At 43.9% G+C, this 22,129-nt stretch overlaps 2 protein-coding genes across 3 annotated transcripts in view; both read right to left on the minus strand.

Annotated features, from left to right (window-relative positions):
• ITGAE (integrin subunit alpha E) overlaps window positions 1-13,654 on the minus strand; it is a 76,111-nt gene extending 62,457 nt beyond the window's left edge. The window contains 2 exon segments of the mRNA XM_039223030.1: window positions 13,563-13,605; window positions 13,607-13,654. Of these exon segments, the coding sequence (XP_039078961.1) occupies window positions 13,563-13,605; window positions 13,607-13,654 (91 nt within the window).
• Window positions 11,117-22,129, minus strand: part of NCBP3 (nuclear cap binding subunit 3) — a 35,495-nt gene continuing 24,482 nt past the window's right edge. The window contains exons 8-14 of one of the 2 annotated variants that reach the window (XM_039223019.1): window positions 21,276-21,375; window positions 20,879-20,982; window positions 18,787-19,081; window positions 17,051-17,205; window positions 15,401-15,562; window positions 14,192-14,354; window positions 11,117-13,725 (exon numbers count right to left, since the gene is read on the minus strand). In XM_039223019.1, the coding sequence (XP_039078950.1) occupies window positions 13,617-13,725; window positions 14,192-14,354; window positions 15,401-15,562; window positions 17,051-17,205; window positions 18,787-19,081; window positions 20,879-20,982; window positions 21,276-21,375 (1,088 nt within the window). In that variant the 3' untranslated portion in view covers window positions 11,117-13,616. Of the gene's footprint in view, window positions 14,355-15,400; window positions 15,563-17,050; window positions 17,206-18,786; window positions 19,082-20,878; window positions 20,983-21,275; window positions 21,376-22,129 lie in introns of both variants that reach the window. The other variant, XM_039223022.1, reaches the window with a different exon arrangement.

Here is a 22,129-nt window from a genome sequence, read left to right on the forward strand (position 1 = left end):
CTGAGACCCAGGGGGCATTGTCTGCCCAAATTTATACTAGGAGCTGGCTGTATAACTGGGACTAGAGTCAGGTGTCCTGATACCCAGCTCAGAACTCAGAAGGGCCTTGGGGGAAGCTTATGCCTCCGAGCCGCCTGCAAGGTGCCTGTCCCACAGAGCAGCTCACTTTCAACCCACCCACGCAGGCTTTCACACAGGAGCCTCGCCGTCCCCCCTTTCTCCAGGACCCCACCTTCCAATGTGCAAGTCTCACTGTTGCCACCCTGCTCAGGATCTGCTGTGGCTTTGCATCCCCTCCAGGTGCGGCCCAAGCTCCCTCCGCCTGGTACTCTGGCCCTGCACCCTCCCCACCACCACCCTGGACTTCTCCAGCCTGACCGCCCACATGCCCCCCACACACACCTTATAAGCTGACTTCCCAGCCAAGGCTGGAGACATCTGGTTCCCGCAAGGCCCACAGTCCACATCTGGCTTGTCCACAAACACTGCACTTCACAGATGTTTAGCCTCTGCTCAGAATGCCCTTTTCCCATCCCCCATGCGCAAGACCTGAGGAATCCACGATGGACCCACTGGCTGGGGCTATAGGTTTCCTGTGTGTGTGCATGCAGTTCACATTCTCTTCACATAGGGGACCCAGGGCAGGGATTAGTACACCCTCACCCCCAGGGCCTAGCGTGTTCTGGCTGGGCGTGGGGGGTGCAGGACAGGCAATGTCAGAGCAGACAGCCTTCTGCTCCCACTCAAGCCTCACCCTGCATCTTACTAAAGAGACTCCTCACACTCCCTGTCTTTATCCATTCTGCATCTACACAGAACACCCCCGCACACACACACACACTCCAGCAGTCTCTACTTGGTAGAGATCTCCTCCATCCTCAGGGCCACATTGGACATTATGGTCCCCCATTCCTAACAACCAAGGTTTTCCATCATATACTTGCACACAGGTATAGGGGTGTGCCCGGGGCAGAACCAGGTCTGACATCTTCCCATTCACCACCCCAAGGGCCCCAGCAGGGCCACAAGCCTCAGCCCGAAGTTGGTTCAACAGCACAGCAGGCCCTAGACTTCTGGCTCCTTCTTCACCTTGTAAGGTGACCCAGGGGAGAGAAGTAAGTGGATGGGGTCGCAGAATGAGCCAAGGATAAAAACTAAACTGGGGACAGCAGGCTGCATGGTAGCATGATGAGACGGGGTAGGGGTGTGGGTATGGGCAGCTCCAGCATCACAGTGTGTCTTTGACCTGTTTCTGACTAGAAAGCTCTTAGATAATTGATGTTATCTCATCTGCTCCCACAGATGAGAAGTGGACCCCACTGTGGGTGGCTTGGGACGGATGGAAGGTCAGGCTCAGGCCAGGAATGGTCTGGAATCGCTCCAGCCTAAACGGGCCCAGCCAAACATAGGATTCAGGGCCCTAGGCCTGGAGTCATAGTCTGAGGGGCCCCTCCCATTCTACCCCCATCTCCCTGTCACTTTCTCAGACTCCCCAGCCATTAAGACTCAGCACCAGTCTCACCTCCTCCAGGAAGCTCTTCAGGATTGCTCCATCCCTCCATCCCACCTCACAGTTCGGAGCAGAACAGTCAGTTTTATTTCTCCCACTCGGACTAGAGCTGCTGGAGCCTTGCTCTCACACCCTTTCCTTAGCTTAGCCAAGCTGAGGGCTCAGTGATCTCATTGCAAGCCTGCTCAATCTTGCTCTCTGCTATCCATGAGCTTGGGGACTGTCTAGTCCCCAGAAGGGGGTTGATAAAAATCTACTGGATTGACATTGCTGAAAAAGGTGCTGGGCCAATGGCTGGTCATACCTTAGGCCACAGAAAACAGAGACTAGCAGGAGCCCAGCATGGTGCCAGGGTTGGCATCTCAGGCCATGGGGTATTCTAGAGCTTGGGAGGCAGGGCAGAGGCCTGGGCTTGAGCCCCATTCCTATTGGTATTTGCCTGTAACCCTGGACACTCAGTGCACCTCTCTGGGACCCAGTCACTCCTCCATCCTGGGAAGGGGTGGACCAGAGTCTAGTCTAAGCATCTTTTCCAGACATACTGGTGATAGGGCATCAAAGCCATAAGCCATAAAATATGTGAGACTTTCTCCATACACTGTATGTGATTAAAAATAAAGAGAAGTCTAAACTGTAAAACAGGGAAAAGGAAGTTCAACAAAGTTTTGACTTTTTCATAATGTCTACTTTGAGTATCAAATATTAAAATGTATCCAAAAATGTATGCTTTGCCCGTGCTCTGCATGTTAGGCCTGCCTCCTGGTGACCCGGCCCCAGGGTAGACACTAATTTTGAGTTCCCTCCAACAATGAATTCAGCTTTCTCAGACACTGCCTTGTACTCACTGGCTCGCCCCTGCCCATCCTTCAGGGAGAACTCAGGCTCCCAAGAGCATAAACTGTATCTACCTGATGTCCATCTCATTCTTCTGTCAAGCTTGTGGCCAATGCAGGAGACCCCTGGGGAAGCTTGTCCACATCACTAGGCTGGACCACCCTGGCTAGATCTGAGCAGCCTCCAGGGGCTCGCTGACCATGCTCAATCTCAACCCTGAGGCCATCTGGGCAGTTGCCGGCTCATGGCTTGGCTTGCCCCAAGTAGTTTCCATGGTCTCCTAGAAATGGGACCCCCGAGCTGGGGGAAATGGAAATGGCCCCCTCTGCCCACACACAGGTTCTCATACTGGCCCTAACTCGGAAACAGGAAGCAGGCTCCCCCAGTACATTCACCTTCTACCACACAGACACATGCTCCCCCAGTCTCTCCTCAGTGCTCACCTTCTCACAGGGCCCTCACCCTCCGTGGCTGAACCCCAGTCTGTGATGCTCTACTGGGCAGGATGGATGTTATCAACCTCCATACTCTAAGAACAAGCTCGCACAGACCCAGGGACTTGCCTGGAATGGGTGCTGTAGAGAGAAAGCCCAGGGTGGGGAGGGGAGGCTGGCTGGAGGAGGAACAGAGCTCTGGTGGCAGAGGGTCGCAGAGCTCTGGAGTCTGAAGCCACAGGCTGTTGGCACTGCCAATAGCCTCAGAAGCCCTTCTGTGCAAGGCTCAGATCTAACCAGCAAGCACCTCCCTGAGGGATTCCCCACTTTTTCTGATTTCTGGCTCTGAGTGAGCCCCATTTAGACACAGAGGCTGTGCTGAGGACACAGAGGCTGTGCTGAGGGCACAGCAGTCCCTCGGGGCAGGGGGGTGAGGCTGACTTACTGGTCATGTAGAGAAGAGTGTGGAAGAGCCACATCCTAGCTGGAGCACAGGCAGACGGCAGCATGGACCTCAGCCTGTTCAGCTTCCCCTCCTCAGTTTAGGTGGCCAGAAGGCGGGGTCAGAGACACAGAAGCCAGGACCCACAAGCAGACAGGCACTTTCAAGTAGACACAGACGTTCCTACTCATACACAGCTAGCTGTGTGGCTTCCTCAGCAGTTGTGGGCTGGGTCCTGGAAGCTTAGAGAAATTCATCAGCTCTGCTCCATCATGCACACTTCTGTGAACGGTGAGCCGAGGTTTAGCCTGGGAACATAGTTCTGGATGTCCTCCTCGGCAGATGTTTGAGTGCAGGAGTATTATTAACACAGCCATTGTTTACCATTCATGTGCGTGAGAGTCCCAGTCCCCTCCCCTGCCCTAGCACCTACCACTACCACCAGATACCTCAGCCCAACACCCAGCCCATAGTCCCTGGTGGTTTGCCTCAGCAGTGAGAATGACGTCCCCTTCCCACTGGAAGCGACCCCACAGCTAGAAACTGGGCTCTTGCACTGGGCTCCCGCATTTAAGGCTCGGAGGCTGTGGAAGGCCTGGTAAGTGGAAAGACCCAGTGCACTGACTGAAAACACTGCCTCGGTGAATTCAGCTTTGGCTACGTTCTCTTTAAAACCTGGCTATAATGCCATAGTCTGGGAACTCATTTAAAAGAGCTCTGAGGCAGGGGGCCTGGGTCAGTCAGTTAAGCATCCAACTCAGTTTCGGCTCAGGTCATGATCCTGTGGTTTCGTGACTTTGAGCCCCACATCAAGCCGTGTACTGATGGTGCAGAGCCTGCTTAGGATTCTCTCTCTCTATCTCTCTCTCTCTCCTTTCTCTGCCCCTCCCCTACTCACACTGTTTGTCTCTCTCAAAATAAAGAAACTTTATATAAATACATAAATAATTAATTAAATAAAAGAGCTCTGAGGTACCAAAGCAACAGAAGAGATAAAATTCCATAAATCTTTCTAGCATACCTCTGATCCAATCCAGCACCCCAAAGAATACACTGCCAATAGTCTGCAGCCGTATTTAAAAGCTAACTTCACAAATTGTCACTTTTCCATGTGTGAGCATGTCTGTCACCGAATGAAGTGTCTCCTGTACCCCTACTTCCCAGAGTGTTGGAAGTGCAGGGCATGCTGTCTGGCAGAACTATGAGGTTCTAGATCTGCATAGTCCAACACAGCAGTCAAGAGCCCCATGTGGCTACTGAGCCCTTGAAATGTTGCTAGTGCAACTGAGGAACTAACTTTTTAATTTTACTTAATTGTAATTAAGTTACATTCAGAAAGGCAGGAGATTCTGTCTCTCACATGTTTGCAACCCCAGGGAGAGCGCTGTGATGCTACTCTAAGTGTTAAAACAAAGCAGACCAGCGTGCTGGCTTAATGACTATACAGATGAAAATCAATTTTATTTTGTTTCTCACATTGAAAGCTTACTTGGCCAAAGTCCTGTGGAGATCAATGACACTGAAAATTTTTCCATTGTCTGCTTTGGTCTGACAAAGTACCTACAGTTAAGATAATAGTTCCCTGGTGGTATATGGTTGCTTGAACAGAGATTACAAGGTCTTCATCATTTGGCCTGCTAAAAAAGAAAGGAAAGGAAGGGAGGGAGGGAGGGAGGGAGGAAGAGAGAGAGAGAGAGAGAGAGAGAGGAAAGAGAAAAAAGAAAAGAAAAGAGAAAAGAAAAGGAAAGGAAAGGAAAGGAAAGGAAAGGAAAGGAAAGGAAAGGAAAGGAAAGGAAAGGAAAGGAAAGGAAAGGAAAGGAAAGGAAAGGAAAGGAAAAGAAAAGGAAAAAGAAAAGAAAAAAGAAAAGAAAAAAGAAAAGAAACAACAACAAAAAACCCGAAGTGCCAGGTCTGATGCTCTGCCTGTCTGCCTGCCAGGTCACAATGAAAACCATCCAGATTGCCTTTACCTTGTCACAGGTCAGAGGCCTGGCCCATCTTCCTACCACTCCAGGGCTCAGTGACTGTCCCCCTACTCCAGAGAGTAGCCCCAGGCCACAGAGCAGATCAGCAGTAAGGACAGGCTAGAACCCAGGACTGCAGCTTGCTCAAGATTCTGAGAGCAGGACTTCATGTCAGTAGTATAAACTTCAGGCCACCTCAGGAGGCCAAGCCAAGGTGATGACCAGAGGAAGTGGACAGGGCGCAGGGCCATTTCTGCATCTTTGGAGACTTCGAGAATGCGGACTGATTCTGCATCCCTCGAAGACATATGTATCCAAGCTTGCCGGTGTCAGCATGGCAGACCCCTAATCATAAGCACACAGAGGTCCTTCAGGCCCGTCAACAGCAACTGCTGTCCCCACACATACAAACCACACATACAAACCAAGGAAAGAACCAGACTGTGTTGTACAATGCTTCCGCTCACACAGCCTCATACAGGCTTTAGACAAACGTTAAGGAGCCAACCTGAGGGATATTCCACAATGTAACTGTACTGAACTCTTCAAAAACATCAATATCATAAGAAAAGGGTTAAGAAATTGATCCAGGTTAAAGGAGACTAAGGAGAGGACACAAAATGCAGTGTGATCCTGGACTGGCTCCCAGAGCAGGAAACAAAAATGCTTTAAGAAACATTATTGGGGTAATTGGCAAAACTGAAACATGAACCAAAGATTAGATACTACTGTACTGATCAGGTAAAATTACAAATTTCCCAAGTTTGATAACTATATCATGGTCATATGAGAGATTATCCATATTCTTAGGAAATGTATAGTAAAATATTTAGGGGTAAAGGGACAGGATGTATGCAAATAATTCCAGAATAGTTCATGCTTTAGAGGTGGGGAACTGTGGGTGGAGGGAATGTGGGAGGCAGGAAGACAGAGGGAAGGAGGGAAAGAATGAATGATATGGCAAAATATTTTTTGTCATACCTCCAAAACTTTTCTGCAATTTTGAAATTTCAAAATTAACTTTTTTTTAATGTTTTATTTATTTCTGAGAGAGAGAGAGAGAGACAGCGTGAGCAGGGGAGGGTCAGAGAGAGAGGAAATACAAAATCTGAAGCAGGCTCCAGGCTCCAAGCTTGCTGTCAGCACAGAGCCTGATGCGGGGCTCTAACCCACGAACCGTGAGATCATGACCTAAGCTGAAGTTGGATGCTTAACCAACTGAGCCACCCAGGCGCCCCCAAAATAAACTCTTAAAAGTTAAGAGGACAGAGAAGACCTGTTTAACATGAGGTAAAAGGACTAACTGCTCTGTCTCAAGTGAGTCAAAAGCTCTTGATGTCTGCACTCACCAGTGGATGCGGGGCAGTTCCCACAGTCCTGCCTCACAGCCTCTAGGTGCAGATTTCTAACTACCCATGGTCTTTGGAGTCCTGGGAAGCTGGAAAGAGGGAATCTGGAAGAGTGAGGACTTACTGAGACAGGACTGCAGTGGAGGACAGAGCTGGCAAAGGGGAGCGAGGGGAAGTCTGAACGGCAGTAGCAATCACTACCGCTTGAGCGCTAAGGAGGGAGTACCAGACTCAATGCCAAGGGCCTTCCATGCAAAGCTCTCCTCTTATCCTAGCAGCCACCCTACTTGGTTATCCTGATTTCCCAGATGAGGATGCTGGATCAGAGAGAGGTTAAGTAACTTGCCCAAGGCCATTTGGCTAGTAAGTGGCAGAGTTGGAACTCAAGACCGGTACATCTCCTCCAGAGCAAGGACTCTGCACCACTACAACCATACTAACCTCACACCCATAGGTCTAAAGCCCTCCCAGTTCGTGAGCTGTTAAAAGCAGAGAACTCATTTCGCAAACATAATACTGAGTTTTCTGCATTACTGGGTGTCACAGACTAAGTTGTGTACCACCCACCTCCCGGCTGCCAAATTCCTGTTGAAGCCTTGGAGATAGAACCTAAAGATCCTAAAGGAGATAAATAAGGCCATAACGGTAGGGCCTTAATCAATAAGCTCAGTGGCCTTAGAAAAGGATGAGACCTCTCCCTCCATGTGCACGTACCAAGGAAAGGCCATGCGAGGAGGAGACCATAAGATGCCTGCCTACAAGCCGAGAAGAGAGACCTCACCAGAACCTGACTATGCTAGCATCCTGATCTTGGCCTTTCAGCCTCTAGGCTGTGAGAAAATAAATTTCAATTGTTTCAGCCACTCAGTCTATGGTATTTTGTTATGGCAGCCCAAGCTAATACAGTGGACTACCTCCTAAAAAAAAGCAAATAAAACACCGAATGATGTGTGTGCGCGCGCGCGTGTATGTGTGTGTGTGTGTGTGTGTTTTGGGGAAGGTGGGCTTAGTAGGGAGGGAGCATGGGAGAGGATCCTCTTGGTTCTCCCTGAGGGGCTGGTTTATAGACCAAGGGTCCAAGGGGCTTGGCCCCCTAACTCCTTCCTGTTCACCTTAGGTTCCTAATGGTCTTTGGAAAAGTATAGCAAAGATCAGAGAACTCACATTAGCATCTGAAGGAAACCTGGAGCCCATCCCAGTTGAGCCCTTCATCTGAAAGACAGAGAAACTGAGATCCAGAGAGATAAAGGGATTTGTTCAGTCTTTTCCACTTTGTATGGGAGACAAAATGAGTCCCCAGGGCTTCAGGGCCAGCCTCAGGCACTCTATTTGACCCTCCCCAAAAGACACTTTACTTGAGCTAAAAGTGCTGCCTCCTGCTCATAGGCCTTCTGAGTAATCCTTGCCAATGACAAGAGGGGATGCTTCACACCATTAAACACACAAAACCCCAGGAAGGAACAGAAAGCACATGTCTCCTCTCCTGCCAATGGTATGGACCTCCTGCCTTCACTAACCTATACCAGCCTGGCATGAGGGTGACAGACAACTGGAGAGAACACAAAGTTTCAGCTACTGAAGAATCTGGGCATGCAAAGAGGGGCTCTAGAATTGATCAAACAAAAGCAGGTAAGAAGCCTACGGCAGGTTATTGATTTTGGCAGGTTAACACCACCCATACGCTAGAGTTTTATTTATAGCACAGCAAAGTCCCACTTCAGTGCTCACAATCCGAAATGGGCTTTTGAGCCAGCATTTCCCTAATTGTTCCCAGGAATATCAGAGTCCTGTCGAATGTTCATAGAATGTCATTTTTAAAAAACGCTACCATATCTTTTTCTTCTAAGATTTATTTAATAAACATGTAAGAAAAGTTCTGGATTTTTGTGGTCAGATTATGTAATAACAATCTGCTTTGAGGCAAGTGTGATATTCTCAAAATTATCAAAAAGTCTGTACTTTTAGTTCTTAAAGGAAAAAAATGGTTTAATTTCTCATTTGCTTCCTGTTATATAAAGTTTAAAAGCAACTACTTATACACCAAATTTATTTGTGCAGCAATGTATTGATCTGTGAGGCCACATTCTGCTGTTACTGTGAATCCAAACTGCCCGCTAGCATTTCAGCACAACTTTCAGAAAGCCTCAAATGAGAGGTGGAAGAAGAGCTGCTGCCCAAAAATGGGTTTCTCTTTACCTTCTTTCGACTGACGTCACTTTCCTCTCAGACAGGACCCACCTAAGACCTGGCTCAGCAACCCTTCTTGGGGGCCTCTCATCTACCTGCCAGCTTCCTTTTCTGCTCTCCTGGGGCAGATGAATGCTTTCTAAAAAATACCCTACATGATTCTCTAACAGGTAAGCTTCAGCTCAGATATGGCCAGATGATGAAAATTTGAATTTTATGGAGATCTAATTAATAAGGTTTTGTTCCTTATACAAGTACACTTTATGCCTTTCTGAATAATCTTCCTCTTTTTGAATCTGGTAGTCTCAGCTAGAATTCAACCAGCTTGCAGACAAAGGAGCCAGAGCTGGCTGTTACCACAATTCACTCATTTACCAAGCACTTTGTAAGTACTACTTGCTCTGAAGTGGCATGGCGGGAGGACACAGAGATAACAATATGAAGACACCTGCTCATTAGGAGCTTACAGGCTAACACGGAAAATAACACATGAACATCAAGTATTGTGTGTACAAGGCAACAAAACAAGGACTAGCCTGTAATAGGACCTCAGAAACTGGAGGGCCTCAGAAACTGGAGCTGTTTCTGCAGCTGAGGCATTTATACATTTGTCACCACATGTTTCTGGACGACCTGCCAGGTGTCAGACATGTTCTAAGACCGGAGAACCCCCATGAATAACCCACACGTGGTCTCTGCTCTCACAGAGCTTACAATCTAGCAAAAAAGACAAAGTAGGATCAGGGTATTACAATTCAGCATAAAGGTGTGCTGGCTCGGGAAGGCAGATACAGAGATTTGGCATCATACACACATTTCACTTAGGCAAACCCAATGGTATATTTTTCTGAAAAAGTTAAAAAAAGAAAAGACAAGGAAGAAGGAAAACCAAGTTAAGTCATTTGGGCCATTTCACCTGCCCCTCTACTCACTGACCAGACATGCTGGAGGGCCTACGGCAAGCTCGTGCCCTTGCTGCTCCTGTGACCTGTTACGGTTTCCAAGATGCCCTTCAGGAGTGAGCTGCTTGCCTAAGTGTGAGTCTAACACCTAAAAATATGTGGGGTTTTTTTTGCACAATATGGCCCTATTGCAGGCCAACCATTTTACCTGGAACTCAACCAAAGAAACTATGATGGGTTCCTACAGGGAAGGAACCAACTGTGCTGGCTCTTGCAATGCTGGTTTTCAACATGGCACCTTCCTCAGGGTTTCCAAGAAGAATTTTGATTACACTCCATTTTTATCTTAGGTGTGACTGTATAACCCAATCCTGGAATGAGCCAAGTCTCATTCAAGGCAGTACTGTGGGATACATAGCAGGGACTCATAACCTGGCTCTGGAAGTTGGAGGTAGCCTCCTGGAGGGGTCTCTAACTCCTCGAGGATGAGGAAAAGAGAAGGCAAGGCTCAGGTGGGAGGAAGAAAGGTCCAGGGGAGTGTGTCACTGCTGGAGAAGAACCGCACCAAGTAGAGTTTGAAAGGCTGATGAGATCAAGAGGAGTCCAAGGAACTAGTGGGCACACGGAAGGGGAGGATGAGGAGAACAGGCCAAAGATACCAGAAGCTAGATTTTGACAAACCCTGTGAGCTATCACAGGAGTTTGGAATTTATTCCAAGGGCAATAGTGAAAATAACAGGAATCATTTTAAGAAAGTTCATTCTGAAGTACATGAAAAGATGCCCAACATCATCAGTCATCAGGGAAACGCAAATCGAAACCACAATGAGATACCACTTCACACTGCAAATAACAAGTGTCGATGAGGATGTGGAAAAAATGGAACCTTTATACACTAATGGGGAAAATGGAAAATGATGGAGCCACTTGGGAAAACAGTCTGGCAGTTCCTCAAAAGGTTAAGAAAGAGTTACCACATGACCCAGCAACTCTACCCCTAGGTATATAACCCAAGAGTAATGAACACATGACCACGTAAAAACTTGTACATAAATGTTCCATAGCAGCATTAGTCATATCAGCCCCCAGTGGAAATAACTCACATGTCCATCAACTGATGAATGGATAAATAAAATGTACTGTGCATACAATGGAATATTATTCCTTAATAAAAAGAAGTACAGACACATGCTACAACATGATCCTCGAAAATATGTTCAGTGAAAGAAGCTAATCACAAATACACCACAAAGTGTATGATTCCATTTATATGAATGTTCAGAATAGGCAAATCCATAGAGACAGAAAGTAATGGTTGCCAGGGTGGGAAGAGGGACTGGACAGTGACTGCTAATGAGGACAGGGTTTCTTTTTGGTGATGAAAATATTCCAAAAATGACTATGGTAATGGTTGCACAATTCTGTGAATACACTAAAAGCCACTGAAGTGTATACTATTTTTTTAAAGATACTTATTTTTAAGTAACCTCTACATCCAACATGGGGCTCGAACTCACAACCCCAAGATCAAAGTCACATTGTCTACCGAATGAGCCAGCCAGGCGCCACTGAAGTGTATACTATAAAGGAGTGAACTGTATGCTACGTAAATAATATCTCAGTAAAGCTGCAAAAAACAACGAGAGTTGATCCCAGCTGCAGTGCACATAACAGAGAGGGAGGGACAGGCTATGGGGCAGAGACCAGGGAAGAGGCTGCCATAGCAATGCAGCAGGAGAAGACAGTGACTGAACTAAGGGGAGGGTTTCATGGGACCAGACAAGAGAAGGCCAGAGGAGCGCTCGTCACAGGCTCCACAAATTCTCCTGGGTAGCTGGTGTGTCTCCCAAGAGGGAGACTAGAGACACAGAAATGAGGTATCTGCAATTACTATCAAGCAGCAAAAACGTATTTGAAATCTCATGTGTAAAGACTAAGACGAATACAGAAAAGTGTGTAGCTCTCCTGCCCACACGCATAAGGAGCACCCAGGCCTGCTGAGCTGCCATTAGGGGCCCATCCCAGCGGTCCATCTCCACTCCCAAACTCCAAAGAGAGGGCCTGGGCATTCAGGGCATGTGTAAGATGCTTCAAGATCTGAGTACCTGAGTGTAGGTCAGAGAGTGAGAGAGGAGGCAACGAACACCAACTTGGGGAAATAAAATCTTTAAAGAAACTTTTCAGGTTCTTTGTATTTGTAAGAACTACAAGGCAGCTCAAGTGGACATTTTTCTTGATTAGATCAAAGGCCCGGTTTTGACTACACAACACCACCAGCCTTCCAGGAAGCCTTCCCTGATCCCTAAAAGAAGACTGGCAGAGGCTATAATGCCATGGGAGAGATGGGCCTGGACTACTGGTGGAAAAGGTCAGGACTGGGAAACACGCAAGTATAAAGAAGGGCATTTCTCGAACACGGCTGAGACATCAGTAGAACCTCTTTGTCCCACTAGAAGACCTACAGGCTGTAATGGGAGTGGGGTGGGGGTGAATCCTTGTCTACAACCTCATGGACACCCTAAGCTGTCTCTGACCTTCCCCATACCTATAACAGAAACCCGTTCTGGCCAGCTCACCACAATCATTGCCTCAGGAAGAGTAAAAACACCACTGAGACGCACCAACAAAGTCAGAAGCTGTGGTACCAGGCCATTCATTTGCCAGACAGGAAAACTGAGGCCCAGGCCCTCAGAACAGAACCAGGGGTTGGCATCCAGGTCTCTGACTCAGGTCCTCGTCCTTCTCACTCTATCAGCCCCCTAAACCTTGCCCCTTGTTAAGAACCTGGCTCTCAGCTGTGTGCTCCACAGGACCAAAGTAGCTGAGAAACTTCAGAAATGTTAGGTCTCAGCCAGCAGAGAACCATCTCTTTCCCAGAATCCTATCAGGAAATGGAAACATACAGTAGTTATAGGCTCTGATCTTTCTACAAGGAGGGAAAAAAGCAGGTTAACTAACAAAACATGGTACAGAACAACTGTTGCAGCTCTCAAGTCCCGCAGCCCTTTACTTCCTTATTTACTTCCAACACCATTCTGCACTCAATCCCACCACACTGTAACCAACCATCCATGCGGCCATTAGCTCAGCCACAAGTAAAGATCTCTAGAATCCAGGGCCACACTAGGTACTGAAACACTCCAGACAGATGAGGAGCTGTGATATCACAAAGGGACAGAGGCTTACAATCACTAACTCCGAAGTTCTAGTGAATTGAAATGAAACACTATTTTTAAGCCTGCAAAGAAATATAAACATTAAATACTTCAAGACAGAGATCCAACAGGAAGACAAAAAAATCGGCCTTTAAAGTAATCTGAAGGGAGTTTAGAAATAAACAAGAAATAAACTAAAATTTCTATAACTATTACTTACTAGCCAATTTTAAAGATAACTTCAGGTGCCAGAACTTGGAGATAGAAAGAATAAATACCAATGTATCACTTCTGAAGTGATAATAAACAACAGGACCCCATCTCTGATGGATGGATTTTTTCCCCCTACAGTGGCCAAAAAGCAAGTTGAAATCTATATACAACAGACAGACTATACAATTAGGATCATTTAAAAATAATGAGACTCCTCTCTTTGCCTTCTTCCAAAGTATATAATATATATTTAACAGCACACATAAGACACCACTTGAGCTTCCCTTGTAGCCAATAGGAAGTATTTTCACATATAAAAATTAAAAATTTTAACTTTTAAATCATTAATATTTTTAAACATAATACAGACTTAAAAATTGTTCAACATTAACCCATGACCCCACCCCTAGCACAAAAGTCCACCCCAAATCCAGAAGTCACAGGTTTTTGTTCCTAAAAATCCCACAGGACTGAACTTGATTTTCACTTCAAGCTGACTGCTACGAAGCGGCCCCTAACAGAAATCCCCAGGGAAGAACGGAAGCACGATCGACGCTGCATCTCTCATCTACCTGGGCGGCACCGGTGCACCTCTGCGGTCAGGTCCATGAGATTCAGCCCCGACACTAGGGTCCTGGAAGGGTGAGCTGGCCGCTTCCCTCATCTTCCCCCTCGAAGGCTGTCCAATAAGCACCTGGGAATTGACTTTTCTTGGGAAAAGGGTGCTGGTAACAGCTGTCAGGGCCAAGGCAACAGTGAGAAGTTCAGTTCTCTGCTCTTTGGATGAACTGTGTAAAACATTTCTTTAAAAGACACAATGTTAAAAATATTAAGAAAAACCTCTACAAAATCTGGAGGGCTGCCTTTTCCTCAAAGGATAAAGCTTGTGGGGTAGTGGGAAAAGAAATGAGGGCCCAGAACTCTAACTCTGCAGCAAAAGATAGATGCCCTTCAAAACATGTCACATTCTTAATATGTCTTGCTGAAGAAGCAAGAGCTGAGGGTGACTGTGTGAGAGCAGGAGGGGCGCCAATTCCTGCAGGGGGAGGGGGAGAGTTTCCTACTGTGCACCCCACCCTGCAACGAGAATGTCAGACTTTAGGGCAGCTGCCATTGGCCCCAAGGGCATCAGGACTCTGCCTCTGAACCAGAGCTGCTTTCCCGACTAACTTCAATCTGGAGAGATGGTAAGTTATCTAACCGGCTCTTCTTTTGGCGAGACTGTTCTTTCTCCTTTATCAGAGCCCCCCATGCCCTTTGCAGCTCAGAGTCGTCTTCCTCAGTGCCTGGTGCTCTGTGATCCACCTTCTTCGTGTTCTTTTCTTTGGTCTTGGGTGCAGATCCTAAGCGAGTCCATAAACTACCTGTTTGGATGAGAAGGCATTTCAGTTCTGGCAGTCGATACTGAGGAGCAGGGGCACTGCCAACAACCTGGTGTGCGAGAAACACTGGAGAGGGGTTTGTGGCTCTTGTACCTTTGTGCAGTGTTGGGAAGGTATAACCTCATTCCCCTGGCTGTAGTCCCCTGCCTACAAACTGAGGGATCTGGACCCAATGGGAGACTCTCGCAGCTAGAGGACATGTGCCTCCCGTGCCTATCAGAATCACTTGAGAGGCTACTTATGCTTTACCTGCCCATCCCTGGTGAGACTCCCCATTCTGTGTAGAACTTCATTCTGCCAGGAGTGGGCCATTCCCAGACCATTCCCAGCTATAAATTCTGCAAAGTGAAGGGCCTGCTACACTGTAAACTTTCAGAGATTTGGCTCAATATCCACTCATTTTTAAAATATACTTTGTTACTATCTCACAATAGAAAAATATGTGTTTAGAATTCCATAACATACTATAAGGCAATTAAATATTTTATTTCTGAAGGATTTAACGGCACGTGGGGCACCTGGGGGGTTCAGTCAGTTAGGCCTCTGACTTCGGCTCAGGTCATGATCTCAAAGTTCATGAGTTTGAGCCCTGCATAGGGCTCTCTACTGTCATCACAGAACCTGCTTCAGATCCTCTGTCTGCTCCCTGCCCCTCCTCTGCTTCCTTTCTCTCTCTCTCTCTCTCAAAAATAAATAAACATTAAAAATATTTTTTTTAAAAAAAGAATTTAACAGTGTGGAAAAATGATCTCAATAAAATACTGTATGAAAAAAGCAAGATATGTATATGGACCAAGACTAAAAAGTATTTGTGCTAAACAGAAAGAACCAAGTCTGGTTTTGCTATTTTCCTATTTTCTAAATTTTCTATGCTGTTACTATTACAATTATGTCAATGATTATAATGGAAGAGGAAAAATAATTTAATTTTGACATATGCTATTTTCTGCCCTCGACCAACAAAGTATTGCTATGCTTAGTTTGCTCTTACCCAATTCCTATCCCCTTCAATTTTAAGTGTTACCAACCTGATTTCTTCTCCCGAGTATCAGAATAGAGGCCTTTAATATCTTGCTTGGGAACACCCAGCCTACTATGTACATCAGAAAAAGGCTCTCTCCGAAAGACTGGGTTACCGCTAAAAGCCTTTTCTGGAGAATATGGTCTTTTTCCTAACCGCTGGCGTATATCTAGAAAAAGAAAAAAAAAAAGTATTATTGTGGCCAAGCTTGTGTGCTTTGCTATCCATACTGTCAACCTGAGATCCCTACAGGACCTAGTGCCAAATCTCCCCAAATGAGGACAAAGGGCCTGACAAAGTCAAGCTCCTAAAATTCTTCTATGTGATCAGTCTGGATTCCCCTAAGAAAGAGCAGACATAGAGGCTTTCAGTGGAAAAAAGGCCTCTCAGCTGACTGTTCCAGAGAGGAATTTCTGAGGCAGAATCAGCTGTTTTGTGTTTTGGGGTTTGTTTGTTTTCTTTAGTAGAAGCAAGCATACCCAAGAATTTCCAAACATTTCAGCTAACAATACTATAAGCCCACTGAGGGCAGAAGCCACAGTCTTTGAACATATAAGGAATTCTTAATACACTGATTACATTTAACAATAGTTGTAACGAGATGTGTAAAAGCCAAAGGATCAAGGGGACATTCCATATCAAGTTTGCTTCTCCTGCCTCCAATCCCTCCTGAAATCTGTCCTCTTGAGTTCCCTCTAACAATATGTAGCAGCAGCAGCAACAACAGGTTTATTAGTACGTCATTGGGGTTTTTACCCATCTTGCTTATTGTCTCAGAGAGCAGCACATTCTCAACCCTCTGGTTCCTCAGGCCTGAGTCCTTTGGCTCCTTTCCCTTTGTTCCCTTCTTCCCAATACTGAGGCTTCTTCCTTCACAAGGTCTTATGTTTTCGTCCATTCCATCTCCACTTTCCCTGATCTAGTTCAGGTCCTTGTTACTTACTTAAATCTGTACCCTACCCCACCTCGCCACAAAATTATCTTTTCAAAATAGACATAAGATCTTATACTTCCCACCTCAAAAAATTAGGTTTGCCAACTAAGATCCCCCGCACACACCCCCTCAAGGCCTTGTGCTAAAGCTGCTTTCTCTGAGAAGCCTTCCCTCAGTAGACCTACCTCTTCTGCATGCCCACTGCCTCCTGCTTACAGACCTATGAGAGCACTTACTTACATTGTACTTTGGGGTGGAATTACCTGAACTTGCGTACTCGTGTTACTCCATCTGAGTTCTATGATGACTCGGCAGACCCTCCAAAGAGTCTAACACTCCCAGAACCCAACCCAGGGCCTGGCACACAGCAGGCATGCCCAAATACCCACTCTATGTGTATTTGTACATACATACTATCTAGTTCAAATTCTTAACCATCAAACAACAATCCAACTTAATTTCTATTTTCCTTATGTATAAAGTATATCAATGACATATAGAATAACACAATTGTTTGGGACAAAAATACTAAAAGCCGGTATCGCAAAAGTATGATTATTTTCCATGTCTTAAAGTTCCAATGCCTAACCAAAAATTTAGAAGTGATGAAGCAGGACAACTAAATCAGTTCATTAATGGCAATGTTTTAATTAAAGACCTATGTCTGCCTAGATTCGCTTTCTGGAGTTCGGAATGAAGCTGAAAAATGCAAATGAATACTACCTGATTTAGTATTGCTGCCTGCTGTCCGTGGACGTGTGTGCTGACGTTTTTCATCTAACAGATGTCGGACATCTACAAATTTCTCAGTCGGTAACTTGTTACCAATTCGGTTTTTGATATTGCTTGTGGATACAGTATCTGCCCTCATGGAGTTTCTTTTAAAAAAAAAAAAAAGGCACAATTAACCAACTCCAACTGTGGGACAATACCTACGCAACAATCTCATACACTTTGTGGAGAAAATAATGTAAGATGCCCAATCTAATAATCTAAACATTCACTCACAAAAACCATACACCAATAATTATTTGCTTATAAAAATCATGATCAGCCTGCTATAAAGAGACCAGTCAGGGGAAATAGGTTCCTAAGTTTATCAAGGTGGTTTCCACAAATGATACCTGTAAACTATCACAGAATGCGTAATTACGAGTTCCCTCCCTTCTGAGACAAACATTAAGTAAGGCCTGCAGAGGCCTCAGGGACCTGTGTTCACCCAGGCTGTGATCACCAGTAGTCAAGATACAAAATAATCTATAATCTCTTTCTTTAAAGGGCAGACTCCTCTGTCAAAGACATCTGCTACCAAGCTAGGCACCAGCATGATTCTGACAGCATTCAACACTGGAAAGTTCTATGAAAACTAAAAATAAGGATGTGAACAAAGCCATACAAACAAACCAGATTGAACTGTTTTTCCTTTCCCCAAATATACCAACAAGAGCACTTAGGGAGAGCAACTGTAGACCCCAACCCTTTGAGCTGTGCATCTGCCGTCAGGACTCTGCTCATCCCCACTAGTCATCAAAGAAATACACATTAAAATAACTTTTTTTTGGTCCAAAAAATTAGCAAAAACTAGAAAGAGTGATAGGTTTGGTAAGTATATAATAGGTTATAAACTGAGTAAAACCCTTCTGGAAAGAAACTTAGCAACACCACATTTTTAAACATATATACTGTTTTGTGCAATAACTGGAATTCAAGAAATTTAATTAGTGCAACAATAATAAAATAGAAACCTAAATGTCCATCAATGAGGGACTGGTTAAATATATCATGATACTTTCAAACAATGAACTACATCTGGGGGAAAAAAATAGCAATAATCTATACATAATATATGAAACAGAAAAAGCACACTATAAAACAATATAAATACAATTCATTTTTGAAGAAATTACCTATAATTTCTCCACGTGTTATACATATATACATAAAATTAACTTGAAAGTTATTCACTCAATTGCTAAGTCATTATTTTAGAAGACACTGAAATTATGGGTGACTTTCACTTAATATACTAACATTTTTATAAAAAGGATCACTTTTTTGTATTTAAAGAAAAAACTTGTGTATTTAAAGAAAAAACTGGATGCTTTTATTCAAATTCCTCATAAGACTGAAATTAGAACAGATAAAGGTGATTATAAAATTAAGAGACGCTAAGAGGAAGTTAAGGAATTATTATTTAAAATTAAATTAAAAGCAGGTGGCTCAGTCAGCTGGGTGTCTGACTTCGGCTCAGGTCATGATCTTCCGGTTTATGAGTTTGAGCCCCGCACTGGTCTCTGTGCTGTCAGTGCATGCAGAACCTGTCTCAGATCCTCTGTCTCCCTCTCTCTCTGCCCCTTCTTCTCTCTGTCTCAAAAAGAAACATACACCTGAAGAAAAAAATTTTAACTAAAAAAAAATCAAATTAAAAGCTACATTGATAAAAAGAAAAAACAGTTTACCTAATATTTTTCAACTGAGATTCCACTTCATCAGCATACATGGTCATTTTCATGCTTTTCTTTGGTGAAGGAGTGGAAATCATTTTCAGTTCCAGATCATAGTCCATTTCATCAGAATCTGAACTGCTGGCACTGGACTGCCTAGATGTGCTCCGCTCCCGGGTCTGCTTGAGAGCTGGAAGCTCCTCATGGTACTCAACCACCACTCTGTCATCTGCATCCATGTCTTGGTCTTCCTCTTCCTCCTCCTCCTCTTCCTCCTCTTCAATGGGTTCCTCCGGAACATTTACTAGTCCTAAGAAATTTAACCAAAAAACATTAGAAAAAGTACTAAAACTAACAAATCTGATTTTCTACTCTACACTGGTGACCTTTTTTAAAAGGTGGGGATCCCACACCTGAAATCTTACTGGAGCATTATCTGTATTAGTGCCAATCTAGGTGCCATTCTGCTACCTACAACAGAAGAATGGCAAGATAAAGTATGATCTAGCAACTTGGTAGATATTATAAAATTACCTACAATACAGTGTATTGTTGTTATTCATGAATTCTGTATTTGCAAATCTGCCAAATTCATCTGTAACTCCAAAATCCATACTCAGAGTGCTTTGGTGATCCTTTGTGGACATGTCCAGAATAGCAAAAAACCTGAATCACCAGACAGGCATATTCCCAGCTGAGGTCAACCAAGGCAACACTCTGCCTCTGTGTTTCAGTTCTCATACTGTAAACAAGTGTCCTTTTTGCAGACTATTAAGTGCCATGTTTTTCATATTTTTGAGGCTTCTGTTGATGATTCCATTGTTGAAAAATGGCCTTCAAGTATAGTACCAAAGCTGTCTAGTGTTTCTAAGCACAAGAAAGCTGTGATACGCCTTTTAGAGAAAGTATGTGTTAAATAAGCTTTGTTCAAGCATGAGTTCTAGTGCTGTTGGCTGTGAGCCCAATGTTAATGAATCAACAATATGTATTAAATGTATTTAAACAGAAACACACATCAGACAAGGCTATATATTGATCAGCTGATGAAAATGGAGTAACCAGACTCTCAGAATGATTTAGTATTCACTGTATCAATTGTCACAGTGACTTGATAGCACATAACCACCGTGAATAATGAAAGTCAATTCTGACTTCAAAGTTCATGGGAAAATGCTTATAAGTGGAAGAAGACTATAAAATATATGTTCACAACGATTATATTTATTATGAAGAGACAAATAGGAAAAACGTAAAGTGAAATCAGTTGTTATATTAGAGTGCTAGAATTATAGGCAATTTGCTTTTCAATTTCTTTAGTAATATATACATGAAGGTTATAAAAATATCTTAGAGTAACTAAAATTAGAGTTCTATAACTGTCTAATAGAAAAGTATGTGCATTTTTCAGATGCAGATTTCAAATATACAATTTTGGATATACACATAAAATAAAAATGATAGACTTCACCTCTCACTGTCCCTGTCACAATGATAAACATGTATGCATGTTATCCCATGTTTATATGCAGACTTAATTCTACAAGGCATGTAGAAGACTTCACAGTTTAAATTCAAAAGAAAAACAAATCTTTATAAAACATAACGAAAATGGTTGTTTTACAATAAGCACCAAAGAAAGAAAGGAATAAACGAACAAACAAAATCAAACCCAAGTCACAATATCTCATTTAACTGAGGCATCCGTGTGCACAAGCCAATAAGCATAAAACACCAGACACAGCAGCCTATTTTCATCATCAGACAAAAAAACAATAAAATCAAGTCATCTGAAAATATTTTTAAAAAATTTCAAGTAGCTTTTGATATTAATACGTAGAAAAATTAGATTCTTACAAAAAATTTTCACTTTTTCCTATGTCACATTTGGCCTGTTGTTAGAACAGCTTTTATAAAATCATTTTGACCTCTTTCGTATGGGCAATTTAAAATTAATTCTGACTTGACTTACTTTCCTATATGTTGGCAGAGGGTGAGGGCAAGGAAGAGAGGATGATAAAGTTTGGAACCTTAAAAGACTGTATTAAGAATAAGAATATGATTTCGGAAGCCAAACATGTGTCTACCCAAGAGCTGAGCAGGCAACTACCGGAATGTCGGTGTTTATAGGACGTCAAGCCAACGTCATCCCCAATCAGGGCTCTCTTCTTGATCACATCCCGCTGAATGCGACGGGAATGATACCTTCGTTTCCTGCAACATTACAAAACAAGCACATAATCAAAAACCAACAGGAAGGACCCTGAAATCCACTAATTAAATTCAACTATACACTGATGAAATGTTAGGTACTGAAACAGAGACATTTACATGAAACTAAAACTCAGCCTTTCATACCATTTACCACAGTTAAGGATCCTGACTTTCTTCTTGTCTTCCTTCAAGTCTACACATGGTATTGACATTCCATTGCAGAAAACCTACTGAAGGATTAAGAAAACCTTAAGTACTGTTTAAACTACTGAATTTAAAAGTTGTGGACTCACCAAGAATTACTTAGAATTCCTTTCATGCCTCCATAATTTGGATTCCCATATTTCATGTAATACTGACTTCTTCTGGCTGCTCCAAGTTCCTTTTTGTCATCTAAAAATTAATTACAACAGTTACCTAGGATTTCCCATTGGTGTGAAGACAATGTTGAATGGTTTTAAAAAATGTCTTCCATAGCTGGGATCACATCAGCACAATTTGCCAACAGAAGAGAAAGATGCACTATGAACATTCACTCTCAGCGCCTACAAACCACTGCAGTGTCGAGGGGGTGGGGCAAAATACAGAGAGGAAGGAGGTTAAGCTGACTGACCTCATAAAGAAAATACTATTAAAAACAACAACACAACATACAAGGCTCCAAGAAGCATAGAAGACCTTCAGTCATTAGAGCTGTTCAAAAAGTAAAAGGCTTTCTAGAAGAGGTAGCATTTTTACTGGCCCCCTGAAAGATATTTGTTTCTAAATGACAACACCAATAACACGGAATCAGTATTACAGAAACAGATTATACATAATTCCATATGTTTGGTAAACCAGTGTTTCCTTTTTGTAAACTAGTTTTTCCAATTTATTGTTATGTTCCTCAAAACCATTTATCTTGAATGCACTCCAATAAGCCACTCAAATGAACACAGAAAAGATCACTAGTGTCAAGCAAGGTAAAATGCCAGTTAAAAGAAAAAGTAGGCAGTGATCACACATATTTTTGTAACACAAAGGTCTCTGACGGCTCCTGGGGCACTCACTGACTGCAAAGGATGAATGCCAATGCGAGGCATCCAGTGCTACAAGGAAACAGTGGCACAAGCTAGTATGTGCACCCTTTAGAAAGACATGCCCACTA

This window comes from Hyaena hyaena, unplaced genomic scaffold (genome assembly GCF_003009895.1).
Source record: "Hyaena hyaena isolate Hyena2069 unplaced genomic scaffold, ASM300989v1 scaffold_1241, whole genome shotgun sequence".
NCBI classification, from domain to species: Eukaryota; Metazoa; Chordata; class Mammalia; order Carnivora; family Hyaenidae; genus Hyaena; species Hyaena hyaena.